This window comes from Hyperolius riggenbachi, chromosome 9, assembly GCF_040937935.1.
Source record: "Hyperolius riggenbachi isolate aHypRig1 chromosome 9, aHypRig1.pri, whole genome shotgun sequence".
In the NCBI taxonomy this organism is placed as follows: domain Eukaryota; kingdom Metazoa; phylum Chordata; class Amphibia; order Anura; family Hyperoliidae; genus Hyperolius; species Hyperolius riggenbachi.
The window spans coordinates 6311100-6326252 of record NC_090654.1 but is presented as its reverse complement, the minus strand read 5'-3'; the positions used below and the strand labels follow the sequence as shown (position 1 = coordinate 6326252).

Genomic DNA, 15153 nt, shown 5'->3' with positions numbered 1-15153 from the left:
CACTCGTCATCTTAGAGCCCGCATAGCGGAACATTATTGTGGCACAAATTGGAATACATTCCGTAAATCTGCGGTCTCTAAACATTTTGAGACGGTACATGAGAAGGATCTATCTTCTTTTGTTTTTCAGGGGGTGGAGCGGGTGGTGTATCCAGTTAGGGGGTGTGACATGCAAAGGTTGTTGCTCAAACGGGAAGCTTTCTGGATTCATAGACTGGGCACTCGTGTACCACAGGGTTTAAACAAAAAGTGGGACTTGAGTCTAGTATATACATATTGAAGCTTTATTTTTACTATTGGATTATATATATATTGTATGTACCTAGTCATTTGTATGTATTACCAATGCTGCCCCTGGTCTCTCTGTTTGTACTATTTTTCTTGCATATACTCATTGGTATATTTATACTTATTCCAGCAGTTTTCAGTGATAACGTTTTTACATCTTTTATATGATATTTTCAATGTTATTATTGTAATTTTCTTATTGCATTTCTTATGGATGTATGTTCCTTTAAGAGGTGGTTTGTGTGTTTCCGGGGGTGGAGTTTTCCCTCCCCGGTCTCATATAAATTTTCTCCTGTGCAGGTTCACTTTTAACTATGACTAAGGGCAGATGGTAGGCCCGATACGCGTCAGTTGATCCTGTTTTTATTGCATATCTTGTGGATTTTTTCAAATAAAATTTTTCAAGCCTTTTTCACTTCAACCTGTCTTGGTTTGTGGATCCTTTCTTCTACATTTGTCCTGCCAAGGCCTGGCCTGCCTGATCATGCACCGACTGGTATGATATTTGGGGGTAGAGCGTCATGAACTCTCTTGCTGCTCTTACCCACCCTGTTTTAAAAGAACAGGCAAATGTTTGATTTCATGATGGCAGCCATCTTTTTGGATGAAAGGAGGTGACAGGGAGCATAAGACACAGTTCCAGCTGTCCTGTGTCCTGAGCACCTCTCTCAGTTGCTAGGCAACGTGAATAACAACATAGGAAATCCCATCATGCTCTGCACAGCATCAGGGGAAAAAGCCCAGGCAGCTTTCTTTGATGGGTGGAGCTTAGCTAAAAATGCAGCTAAGCTAAAAATGCAGCTAAAAATGAGACTTCTATAAGAAAAACAAAGTTCTGATGCTGTGAAACTGTTAAAGAAACACAGAGCCTTTTCAGTGCTGCCGAGTAGATTTTTAGTCTGGAGGTTCACTTTAAACTTAAAGGACCACTATCGTGAAAATCATAAAATTTAAAATGCACATAAACAAATTCAAATAAGAAGTACATTTCTTCAACAGTAAAATGAGCCATAAATTACTTTTCTCTTGTTGCTGTCACTTACAGTAAGTAGTAGAAATCTGATAAAACTGATTTTGGAGTAGCCCATGTCCTTATGGGGGTTTCTCAGGGTTTTCTTTACTTTCAAAAGCTGTTAGCGAATAGCAATTGCTCCATCTAACTGCCAAAAAAGTGTGTAGAGCAAGCAGGGAGGCTGGCCAGCATCTTCGTGTAAATCCTTTTCAAGGAATGTCTTTATAAAGAATAAAGGCCATGCTGAGAATCCCCCATGAAGAGATGGACTCGCCCAAAACCTGTCACTTCTGTCATATTTCTTCTACCTACTGTGAGTGACGGCAACATAGGAGAAAAGTAATCTATAGCTCATTTTACTCTGGAAGAAATGTACTTCTTAATTGCATGTGTTTACGTGTATTTTAAATTTTACAATTTTTCGCCATAGCGCTCCTTTAAGACAATAAATGGTATCATTCTGATTCAAAACCTCTTGCTGTTACTGATGGCTAACACGGTACAACACTCTACTGCTACTTTTTCATAGAAGTGAACAGAAAATCAATTAGAAATCAGATTGGACATGTTGGAAGTAATCGATCTGACAGTGAATCTGTCAGAAAATTGCGTCGTGTGTAACATTACACATTACTTAATTTCAAGCTGTACGTCATTTGCATTGAAGAGGAAATCATTATTGTGTCATTGGCTGGCTCTGCTTGTGGCCTGTGTGGCCATTAATGGAAGCACTGCAGTATCAGATACAGATCCTGCAGGGATAGGGGACACTGCGGCTGCCATATCTCCACAGCAGAGGTACCACTAACCTTCCTGCCACCCTCATACACTAGTGACACTGCAGTATCAGATACAGATCCTGCAGGGATAGGGGGCACTGCGGCTGCCATGTTAGTACTGCTCGCTGCCACACCTCCACAGCAGAGGTACCACTAACCTACCTGCCACCCTCATACACTAGTGACACTGCGTTACCATGGATTGCATTGGTGCTGATGCTGCTGTTCTGCACATCTCGTTAGAGGTAGAAATCTGTGCTACTGATTAAAGCACACCTGAAGTCAGAGGGGTATGGAAGCTGCCATATGTATTTCCTTTTAAACAATGCAGATTGCCTGGCTGTCCTGCTGATCCTCTGCCTCTAATACATTTAGCCAATCAGAACCAGCGTTGTTGCACCAATGGGTTTGACGTGCAGAGACCACCCCTGGAGTCACAGGGAATCCACAGCAATCATCAAAGGTCCGCACCATCCAAAATTCAAGTTTCTTTATTTATAGCTCTTGTAAAAAGACATGATTAAAAGCAATTCTGCATGATAATGAATCATCATGCAGAATTGCTTTTAATCATGTCTTTTTACAAGAGCTATAAATAAAGAAACGAATTTTGGATGGTGCGGACCTTTGATGATTGCTCTAATACATTTAGCCACAGCCCCTGAACAAGCATGCAGCAGATCAGGTGCTCTGACTGAAGTGTGACTGGATTAGCTGCATGCTTGTTTGAGGTGTGTGATTCAGACACTACTGCAGCCAAATAGACCAGCAGGACAGCCAGGGAACTGGTATTGTGTAACAGGAAATACATATGTCCGCCTCCTTATGCCTCTCACCTCGGGGTGAATGAAGACAATAAAGGGAACTTACGTGAAGTCCTTTCCTCTGAGCCGCTGGAATGTTCCGTGCTCCATGTCCACACGCGGGATGATGTTCTCTGTCCACTTCAAGCTGTGACCGCTGAGATGGCCTGGGGTAAACCCCGCGTGGGAGGCGGCTTCTCCGGAGGTCGGCATCACCGCCAGCGCCGGGATCGGCTGCGGAAACACAAAATGTATGGAATGAATACACACAGCAATCACTGTCAGTATTTCAGCAGAAGGAGTGAGACTGGCCCAGCGCTGGGAGAGCATCTCCAGGGTAACGGGTCTATATTCCCATAACTGATAATAAGGTGTCCCGGCCTTGTCCCCAGGTCTCTGTGTGGCTCCATGTATATCCTATACTCACCTCTCACTGGCTCTGAGGGTTACTGGGGCAGTGAGCAACTCCCTCCTGCACACGCTGGAGCACACTGCGGCCCGCCTGCTCTGCACACTACGCCTGCTCTGCACACTGCGGCCCGCCTGCTCCGCACACTACAGCCCGCCTGCTCCGCACACTGCGGCCCGCCTGCTCTGCACACTACGCCTGCTCCGCACACTGCGGCCCGCCTGCTCTGCACACTACGCCTGCTCCGCACACTGCGGCCCGCCTGCTCTGCACACTACGCCTGCTCCGCACACTGCGGCCCGCCTGCTCTGCACACTATGCCTGCTCTGCACACTGCGGCCCGGCTGCTCTGCACACTACGGCCCGGCTGCTCTGCACACTACGGCCCGCCTGCTCTGCACACTACGGCCGCCTGCTCTGCACACTACGGCCCGCCTGCTCTGCACACTACAGCCTGCCTGCTCTGTACACTACGCCTGTTCTGCACACTACGGCCCGCCTGCCTGCTCTGCACACTACGGCCCGCCTGCCTGCTCTGCACACTACGGCCCGCCTGCTCTGCACACTACGCCTGTTCTGCACACTACGGCCCGCCTGCTCTGCACACTACGCCTGTTCTGCACACTACGGCCTGCCTGCTCTGCACAATGGGCTGTGGCTGGGCGGCCCAATTCCTCTCCTCCCTTCCTGCAGAGCTGCAGCGGGTGAAAGGAAATGGTTAACTCACCTAATCAGTTTCCAGCATCGGGTCTCCATGGCTACAGCGGCGTCATGTGACACACTGTCAGGATGTGCCAGCATATTACATGCGGATTCTGCCGATACCGCTGTGGCCATGGAGACCAGACACTGGAAACAGCGATTATGTAAGTTAACCCTTTCACCCCGCTCACAACTTTTTGCCTGAGGCGTCTGGTTGGGGCCATCTCTGCTGAGAATCTAGTCTGTGTACAGCTGGGCCCAGAAGTGTCACTAAGGCAGACCAGTAGTCTGTCTTGGTGATAAATCGGCAGTGTGTCTACTTCCTACTTTCATGGAAGCAGACATAGGGTTAACATCCTGTGTTTATCAATTAGTTCTCTGCCATGGCAGTCAGCTGACACAGCTGAGAGATTAAATTACAACCTGTGATTAGTCACAGATGAGGGGGAATTAGACAGGCTAAACTCTCTAAATACACAGGATAACATTTCTTTAGGATTTCCTTGTGCCCTGTGCAAGAGTTCAGCCCCACTTTGAAATGCCCATACATCATACAATATTTTTTTTCTCTGGGTCTTTTAAATTCAATTCAATTTTGTAGATTGATTGAAGAATCAGACCAACCCGCATTCACTTATTCAATCTTTTGTAAAAAGAGCCGCACATTTTTCCAAAATGGAAATAAAAAATACATGCATTCATTTTTATTGGAAAAAGCATAAAAAGCAAACACACTTTGGTTCAGTTTTTGTGTGGCCACCTTTAGGAAGAGGATTCACGTGGAGGCCATTTTACCTGCGTACACCAATTATTGAGATTTCTGTGCAGTTGGAATTGGACCAACCAAACAGTTGCTGCAGATTTGGATTGCCTCAATTCTAATCTGCATCAAATTTGCCACAACATTTGCATCTTATAGGGCAACACTACTCAGCCGCCTAAAAACTTCCCAAAAATGCCTGGAAACCACCAAGATAAGTTTATGTGAGTTTTAATAAAACCCTCTGTGTGGTGTAAGCCCCTCCCCCAGCACCTGGGCAGAGCAGACAGGAAAGAGGTCATGTGACTGGGCCTATATGGCCAATTGAAAGTGTTTCTGGGAAGTTTGGGTGTTACAGAAATAATAAAGTGATGATCTGTTAGAGTGTTGTTGTCATGATGGGAGCCGCCATTGTTGACCCTCCTGAAGACGCTGCCAGGCTGGAGTATTGATCCGCTGGATACTGCTGGGTGTGCTCTCTCTCCCTACCTCTGATAGCTCCGTGCAGGATAGACATCAGTATGATAAACATGGCAGCCTCCATAGCCCCCTCACTGCAGTATTGCCCCCAAAGCTTTTCAATCCCCTCCGGAAACCCAAGCTTCCAATGCATAATATTATTTCTGTACTAGCTACCCCCCCCCCCCCCCCCCTCCACAAGAAAAAAAGCGCTCCCCTATATCAACTTTGCATCCTCAAAACTAAAATAACTTTGTTGCCCAATTTGACATAAGGAGAATTCATCCTGATTGGTCAGTTGCTGACAGCTTTTCAACCAATCACATTTTCTTTATCTCCACACAGCCCCTTCCCCCCCCAATGTTTCACCCCTCCAGTATTTACTAATCAGCCCCAGCCCGTGTATATTGTATCCTCACTGTCCCATGCTCAGACCCAGGACCGCCATCAGCAATGTCTGTGCCCCCCCCCCCAAAAAAAAACAATCTGCAGAAAACCTCTGTGACCAATACATTTGGTAAGTCACGTGCTGTACTGGGCTGTAAAGCGGATGGAGTGAGGGGACCGACAAGCCTACGGGGCTGGGAAAATAAAGCAGGTAAGTGAAAGAAGAACCCTATTTGTGTATGATTGTCATTTGAGTATCCTTCAAAGGACATCTGAGGTGAAATAAAGTTCAGCGTTACTTACCTGGAGCTCCTTGCAGCCCCCAGAAGTCTGTCAGTTCCAGCGCTGCAGTCCCACCGCCCTCCTGGTGCCGCTGCCCTGACCGTACCGTCGCTGACCCAACCTGGCTCCTGCACATGCTCAGAATACTCCCAGCAATGGGAACGCAATACGGAGAGGCACAGATCCGCCCACACTGAAGCCCCCCAGCTTGGGATGGCGATGGTGCAGACAGGAGAGCAGCACCATGGAGGGCAGCCGAACCGCCGCGCTGGAACTGATAGACTCAGAGGTCCCTTACTCTGCTATTTATCAGTGATATGATTAAACTGTCTTAAATAAACAAAACTTAGAAAAAAAAAAAGCCACCGGCTCACTCACCAACAACGTACTTAAAGTGCACCTGAGATGAGATTGATACGGAGGCTGCCATGTTTATTTCCTTTTAAACAATACCAGTTACCTGGCAGTCCTGCTGATCTATTTCTGAATCACATCAGAAACAAGCATGCAGCTAATCTAGTCAGATCTGATAATAATGTCAGAAACACCTGATCTGCTGCATGCTTGTTCAGGGGCTATGGCTAAATGTATTAGAGGTAGAGGATCAGCAGGATAGCCAGGTAACTGGTATCGTTTTAAAAGGAAATAAATATGGCAGCCTCCATATAACTCTCAGGTTCATTTTAAGGCTGTATAAGTGCCTGTCTCTTCAATGGCCACCGCCTGCTGTGATACACACTGCTATAGAATATATACTGTATATAGAAAGCATGTCACCTTCAGGGTTAGGCCAGGCCTCTGCAGGGACAGTTTGCCCCCCTTGTCCTTCAGAAGCCCCCGTAGTTTGCTGATCTGGTCCCCGGCCTGAGGACCCCGCGAGGTCAGTTCTGTCTGTGGCAGACATCGGTGGAATCTCATTCTCGTCTCTCGTGTCGCTGGACTGCGGGAAACAGACTCCGCCTCCTGAAAACCGTCTGCAAGAGAGACAACGTCAGAGGTTAGCAATTATCTCCACCCGAATCAGGCCACACAGTCTGGGCTCTGAATCCTGGCTATACTAGTCTGTTAAGTGACAGTTAAAGGAGTTCTGTTGACCTTTTAAAAAACAAAAACTGACACTTACCTGGGGCTTCTATCGGCCCCCTGCAGCTGGAATGTCCCGCACCGTGTAATTATTCATCTAACTAGACGAATAGAAAACTTTGTACTGCACCTGCGTAGTAAGCTCCCGCGTGGGAGCAAGCACGTGCGTAGCCATGGCCGCACACTATACAATAAAATGATACGATTTTACGGCAATTCGATAAAAGCGATCAGATCTCACGAAAAAAATCAAATGCTTTTTTTTTTAATTCGACTGCAAAATCCGATCGTTTTTTTTTTTTATCGATCTGGAATGCCAGATATTTTTCTTCAATCTTTCTAAAGATTGTATGGTGTGTGTTAGATTGTCAATTTATTAACATACACACCCTAGCAACGGCATTGGAACATTCCAGCTGCAGGGGGTAGATAGAAGGTTAATGAGACTCACAAAGCTGTTTCAGCGAACATTAGCGGAACCGCCATAAGTTCCGGGAAATTCTGGCGAGACAGCCAGAGACGTTCTCCTTCAGAGAGAGATGAAATAATAGTGACGCCGTGTAGCAGATCTACCACTCTGATTTGCAAATGATGATCATGTGCTAAAGACGCAGGAAGTGATGTCATTCAGAGCCTGGCCAATCTATAACATCACACTGATCACATGCTTCTCTCTGTTTTCATACAATTGGGCATCTCTGATTGAAGAACAACTGAAGAGAGAGGTATATGGAGGCTGCCATATTTATTTATATTTAAGCTATACCAGTTGCCTGGCAGCCCTGCTGATCCTCTGCTTCTAATTCTTTTAGCCACAGACCCCTGAACAAGCATGCAGCAGATCAGGTGTTTCTGACATTATTGTCAGATCTGACAAGACTAGCTGCATGCTTGTTCCTGGTGTGATTCAGACACTACTGCAGCCGTGTAGACCAGCAGGGCTGCCAGGCAACTGGTATTATTTAAAAGGAAATAAATATGGCAGCCTCCATATACCTCCCATTTCAATTGTCCTTTTAATGAGAGAGACAGTCAGAAGAGTCTAGCTAGGCGATCCCGTTGTCGTGCAGGAGGCGAGAGGAAACAGATACAGCACTCTGCATCCAAACCTCGGAATAACGTGACCGGAATTTCTAACACTAGCATATTAGATAGCAGCCTGGATATATGGAAATTACATCTCATATTTGTGAGAGCAGAAGAGGAACTCCAGTGAAAATAACGTAATAAAAAAGTGCTTCGTTTTTACAATAATTATGTACAAATGATTTAGTCAGTGTTTGCCCATTGTAAAATCTTTCCTCTCCCTGATTTACATTCTGACATTTATCACATGGTGATATTTTTACTGCTGGCAGGTGATGTCACTGGAAGGAGATGCTGCTTGCTTTTTTTGGACAGTTGGACTCAGCTGTAAACAGCTGTTATTTCCCACAATGCAATATGGTTCACAGACAGAAAACTGCCAGGACCATGGTCCTCAGAGTTTCTTGTGGGAGGGGTCTCACCACAATATCAGTCATACAGCGCCCCCTGATGGTCTGTTTGTGAAAAGGAATAGATTTCGCATGTGAAAGGGGGTATCAGCTACTGATTGGGAGGAAGTTCATTCTTGGTCACGGTTTCTCTTTAATTTGAGAAGCTTTGAAGCCATTGTACTGTTTTGGGGGGGGGGGGGGGGGGGGGGGGGATAGAGAACAGGAAGCAGAACTTTATTGCCAATGTGAAGGTTTTTGCCTTTCTCTGGGAAAACACATTAAATAGAGGAGATTGTCTATTTCCTGCGTCCGCTGTGCGTTCTCGCGTATCTCGCCGTCTGTGTACAGTCTTCCCCTGCAGCCATCTCTCAGCTACTCCAGCTTCCCCGACATTTTATTCATTCGCTCGCGGAGCGCCCGAGGGAGGCCGACACATCTAAATACACCGTCTGCGGCAGGGGAATGATCGATGCGTCTGCGGTTTAATCTTACTCTGCGCTGTTAATTACATGAAAGCTGCGATGAGGAATGCTAATTCTATCAGTCCTGGGGGACGTCTGAGACTTTCGTGTATGAGAATTTCCCATCGTTAGGAGGAGGTTTACCTGCCAGGCAGAGGGGGGCTGCCGTGGGGGGCCTCTGGGGGGGCTTGGTGTACAGGTTGAAGTCATCGTGCCTCTTGGTCCAGCTCCAGGGGTCTCGGCACAGGGTGGGCTGTAACGTGTTTGCATGCAGGATATTCTCCTTCCAGACCTGCGATATAAAGAGATGCAGCGTTACGTGTGTTTATTCTCTCCGCCTGACCTTTCCAGACGTGGCGAGACGGCGGCGATACGCCAGCGCCTAATTACTCTCCCCAGGAACCGCGCGCTTGTCAGGCCTGCCCTTTGCATCCTGTGGGTTTTACCGCAATAACTTTTTATTGTTTTTATCTGGAGGTGTTATTGTTCAGTCTCTGGGAAATAAATCAGAAATTAAACATTCTTCTTTTTCTGAGGATGCTTTAAATTCTGTATTTTACTGTTACTCAGAGAGACACAAAATCCTCACCTAGCAGACTTGGTGTATCTTTTAACCACTTCAGCCTACAGCGGTGTTCACCTTCTGCATCCAAGCAACTTTCACCTCTCATTCATTCGCCAATAATTTTATCACTATTTATCACACTGAAATGATTTATATCTTGTTTTTTCCACCACCATTTAGGCTTTCTTTGGGTGGTACATTTTGCTAAGAATTATTTTATTCTAAATCCATTTTAACAGGAAGATTACGAAAGAAATGGAAAAAGTTCATTATTTCTCAGTTTTTGGCCATTATAGTTTGAAATAAATACATGCTACCGTAATTAAAACCCATGTTTTTTATTTGCCCATTTGTCCCGGTTATTACACCGTTTAAATTATGTCCCTATCACAATTTATGGTGCCAGTATTTTATTTAGAAATAAAGGTGCATTTTTTCAATTTGCGTCCATCACTATTTACAAGCTTATAATTTAAAACATTATATTAATATACTCTCTTGACATGCATATTCAAAAAGTTCAGACCCTTAGGTAACTATTTACGTTGTTTTTTGTTTTTTTTAATTGCAATTTTTTTTAATTAAAAAATGTATTTGGGTAATTTTTGGTGTGGGAGGTAAACCGCTAATTTTAAATGTAATATAATGTATTTATTTAAAGGGAACCAGAGAGGAAGCACCCTTGTGTATTTTACCATATATATCAGTAAGAACATTAGAGAAAACACTTACCATGCTCTCTGTTTCCTCCTCACTGCTAAAAGTGTCTGTTAACAGCAGTCACAAGAATCCCAGACTGAGCAATTAAATCTGGCTTTGCTGGGAATGATTATAGCTGAGTCATTATAGCAAAGCCACAAGGGGGCAGGCTTGGGCTTGAAATAACACCACAGAATACATACTTAGCTATAATCTTTCTGTAGCAAAGCTAGACGGAGCAGCCTGACTTCTCAGTCGAGGATTCTTATCAGACGTGATAACAGTCAGATTACACAGAGAACAATGAAACAAAGGGCAGATTAGGTGTTTACTGTCATGTTCCCACTGATTTATAAGGTAAAATACAAGAGGGTGCTTCATCTCTGGTTCTCTTTAATTAAAAAATGTATGTGGGTGTAATTTTACTATTTGGCCACAAGATGGCCACAGTCAAAATGTCCTGAAAACAAACGATCTCGCTTCCAGGAAGCATTAGGAGGACAGCACAGTGGCAGCAGCAGAGTCTATCTGGACGGATATATCCGTCCAGATAGACTTAAGTGGTTAAAATGGAGATGAACTCTTGCACAGGACAGAAGGAAAACGGAGAGAACTACACCCTGTATGTATTTAGAGAGATTAGCCTGTCTAATTCTTCCTCCTCTGTGACTAATCACTCTCCCAGCTGTGCCAACTGACTGCCAAGGCAGACAAGCTAATTTGAAAGCACATTTATATTGTTAACAATATGTCTCCCTAACACTGCTACTGCCTATAGAGCTCCCTCTAGTGGCTGCAGCTCTGGCACTTTGAGTCCGCCAGGAGAAAAGCGCGATATAAATGTTCTGCGTTTGTCTGCTTCCATGAAAGCAGGAAGTAGACACACTGCAGATTTATTGCAGGATTTATATCAGCTGTAACCAAGAAATGTTTTTCTTTAAAGGTTATTATGCTGTTGCTTATCATTTAGAGCAGAGATAAAGTGCTGTGTTAAGGTCCGCTTTAAGAAACATTTATTGCCTCTAAAATAGTCAGGTTTTATGCCCAAAGAGCATTGACTGAAGCTGGAATTACATTGTTCTTTTTACATTGACCTGCAGAAGTAATCTCTTACACGATCTGTCCTGTAGTATACTGACCTCACTGCAATAGCAATAACAAGTAGGTGAACCCTTTGAAATGATATGGATTTCTGCACAAATTGGTCATAAAATGGGATCTGACCTTCATCTAAGTCACAACAATAGACATTCACAATCTGATTAAACTAATACCACACAAATAATTAAATGTTTCCATGTTTTTATTGAGCACACCATGTAAACATTCACAGCGCAGGTGGAAAAGGTATGTGAACCCCCGAGACTAATGACATCTGCAAGAGCTAATTGGAGTGAGGTGTCAGCCAGCTGGAGTCCAATCAATGAGATGAGATTGGAGGTGTTGGTTACAGCTGTCCGGTCCTATAAAAAAACACACACCAGTTTTGGGTTTGCTTTTCCCAAGAAGCATTGACTGATGTGAATGATGCCTCGCACAAAAGAGCTCTCAGAAGACCTACGATTAAGATCTATTGACTTGCATCAAGCTGGAAAGGGTTATAAAAGTTTCTCCAAAAGCCTTGCTGTTCCTCAGTCTATGGTAAGATAAATGGTCTATAAATGGAGAACGTTCAGCACTGCTGCTGCTCTCCCTAGGAGTGGCCATCCTGTAAAGATGACTGCAAGAGCACAGCACAGAATGCTCAATGAGTGTCAGCTAAAGACTTACAGATCCCGGATAGCGAATCTATGATACATAAAATACTAAACAAGAACTGCGTTCATGGGAGGATACCACAGAGGAAGCCACTGCTGTCCAAAAAAAAAACCCATTGCTGCATGTTTAAAGAGGAACTTCAGCCTAAACAAACATACTGTCATTAAGTTACATTAGTTATGTTAATTAAAATAGATAGGTAATAGAATCTCCTACCCACACTGGTTTTTTTTTAAGTTTTTATTGAAGTTTTTTAAATTTTTATAAGATACAACAACACTTCCAATGGAGCCAAATAACATGACAGAAATACAACAACACTTGGTTTAACCCTCCTGGCGGTTAATTAAAACCACCAGGGGGCAGCGCAGCACTATTTTTTTTTATTTTTTATTAAATATGTAGCTAGCCTTAGCGCTAGCTACGACAGCCGCTGTGCAGCGGCATCTCCCTACCCTCTTCGATCGCCTCCGGCGATCAAGCCCGTCCGGAAATCCCGTTCTGAACGGGATTTCCATTAGGGCTTCCCCCGTCGCCATGGCGACGGGCGGGATGACGTCATAGACGTCGTGACGTCAAAGGGAGTCCCGATCCACCCCTCAGCGCCGCCTGGCACTGATTGGCCAGGCAGCGCACAGGGTCTGGGGGGGCGGCACAGCGAACGGCGGCTAATCGGCGTGGAGCGGCGGCGATCGGAGTGCACACGCAGCTAGCAAAGTGCTAGCTGCGTGTAGCAAAAAAAAAATTATGCAAATCGGCCCAGCAGGGCCTGAGAAATCCTCCTGCACGGCATAGCCGTGCTCAGCACAGGCTTACCGCCAGGGAGGTTAAAATAAGAACATAGTAAACACTGTCTACTTCAAACCAATTAGGATAAAGCAGTACTGAAGAACAGGTAAATGTTTGTGATTTCATGGGGGCAGCCATCTTTCTCATGAGGGCAGCCATCTTTTTGGTTGAAAGGAGGTGACAAGGAGCAGGAGACACAGTTCCAACTGTCCTGTGTCCTGATCACCTCTCCCAGTTGCTAGGCAACGTGAACAACAACATAGGAAATCCCATCATGCTTTGCACAGCATCAGGGAAAACCGCCCGGGTAGTTTTCTTTAATGGGTGGAGCTTAGCTTCTGTGCAGCTAAAAACGAGGCTTGGGTAAGAAAAACAAAGTTCTGATGCTGTGAAACTGTTAAACACCAAGCCTTTTCAGCTCTGCTGAGTAGATTTTTAGTCCGGAGGTTCACTTTAAAGTTTGCAAAAGAGCACCTGGATGTCCCACCGCAGTACTGGCAAAATATTCTGACAGATGAAACCAAAGATGAGTTGTTTGGGAGAAACACACAACACTATGAGGGGAGAAAAAGCGGCACAGCAAACCAACATCAAAACCTCATCCCAACTGTGAAGTATGGTGGTGGGGGCAGGGCTGTGGAGTCGGAGTCGTGGAGTCGGAGTCGTGGAGTCGGGCAATTTTGGGTGCCTGGAGTCGGAGTCGGGAAAAAATGCACCGACTCCGACTCCTAATGAATTTGTAACTGTAATTAAAATAGAAAATATGATAAAATGTTCTATTTCTCAGATAATAGTCATTAAATATAATGTATATATACAGTATATATACAGTAATAGCTGTGCTTAGTCCACAAAAATGAAATAAACCAATCAAAATTAGTTACTTGTGCTGCTTCAATAAAGCAGTCCCCGTATTTTTAAGGTCAGATATACATATCTGATTGTGACTGTATATATGATGTGTACACAGGAATCTCTTATATATGTTACGGCCAGAACCCGAAGTTTGGCCAGAACTAGAAGTGGCCGGCCACTTCGGGTTCTGGCCGGCCAATGCGCGAACTGGCCGCTGCGCTGCGGCCAATGTGAGGAATGAAACAATTCCTGTAAGGTTTAATGTGATGTTGTGGCCGCAGCGCAGCGGGTAAATGTATCACACATCTTTACTTTATTCAATGGCATTAAGCCGCCCGGCTTTTTCCCTCTGCCTCTCTCTCCTCCCCCCGCCTCTCTCTCCTCCTCCCCCCGCCTCTCTCTCCTCCCCCCGCCTCTCTCTCTCTCCTTCTCTTTATGGGCACAGCCGGGCGGGGGACACGCGTGTCCAGGAGAGTCGTTCGTCGCGGCAGGAGAGCAGAGCGGGGGAGGCTGCAGACATCGCTTCTGCCAGCACCCGCTCTGCAAGAACGGCAGGATTCCCCTGCCGCGACGAACGACTCCGGAGGGACACGCGTGTCCCTGGCCCGGCTGTGCCCATAAAGAGAAGGAGAGAGAGAGAGGCGGGGGGAGGAGAGAGAGGCGGGGGGAGGAGAGAGAGGCGGGGGGGGGGGGGGGAGGAGAGAGAGGCAGAGGGAAAAAGCCGGGCGGCTTAATGCCATTGAATAAAGTAAAGATGTGTGATACATTTACCCGCTGCGCTGCGGCCACAACATCACATTAAACCTTACAGGAATTGTTTCATTCCTCACATTGGCCGCAGCGCAGCGGCCAGTTCGCGCATTGGCCGGCCAGAACCCGAAGTGGCCGGCCACTTCTAGTTCTGGCCAAACTTCGGGTTCTGGCCGTAACATATATACTAAATAACATCTATGCTGTAAGAATAAAGCCTGATGTGTAGCCGTGTCACTAATAGAGATGGTCAATGAGATGGAAATAATTCTGCATTGATGCTGATTTATGCAAATGTATGCACTCCCTTTGCTGATGAAATCAAATAATTTGATATGTTATTAAAATTTGGTTTGGTGACTACAAATTAAAGGGTAACTGAGACGGATGAAAAGTAAAGTTTTATACATACCTGGGGCTTCCTCCAGCCCCCTTTAGGTTAATCAGTCCCTCGTTGTCCTCCACCACCCGGATCTTCTGCTATGAGTCCTGGTAATTCAGCCAGTCAGCGCTGTCCGGCCGCATGCCGCTCCCACAGCCAGGAGCGTTCTGCACCTGCACAATAGTGCTGCACAGGTGTAGTATGCTCCTGGCGGCGGAGTGTGTGCATGCGCACTACGCCTGACTGGCTCAAGTACCTGGACCCATAGCAGAAGATCCAGGTGGTGGAGGAGGACATAGAGGGACTGATTATCCTGAAGGCGGCTGGAGGAAGCCCCAGGTATGTATAAAACTTTAATTTCATCTGTCTCAGGTTTACTTTGTTACACAGTAGTACTATACTCTACATATGCACTCTCCACAGAGCTGCAGGGAATCCACTATGCACATTGA

General features: G+C 45.7%; 1 protein-coding gene across 1 annotated transcript in view; it reads right to left on the bottom strand.

Moving 5' to 3' along the window:
* CFAP92 (cilia and flagella associated protein 92 (putative)) overlaps positions 1–15153 on the bottom strand; it is a 157602-nt gene that overhangs the window by 3047 nt on the left and 139402 nt on the right. Inside the window, exons 12-14 of the mRNA XM_068251833.1 lie at positions 9048–9195; positions 6659–6855; positions 2950–3116 (exon numbers count right to left, since the gene is read on the bottom strand). Coding sequence (XP_068107934.1) covers positions 2950–3116; positions 6659–6855; positions 9048–9195 — 512 coding nt within the window. The remainder of the gene's footprint in view (positions 1–2949; positions 3117–6658; positions 6856–9047; positions 9196–15153) is intronic.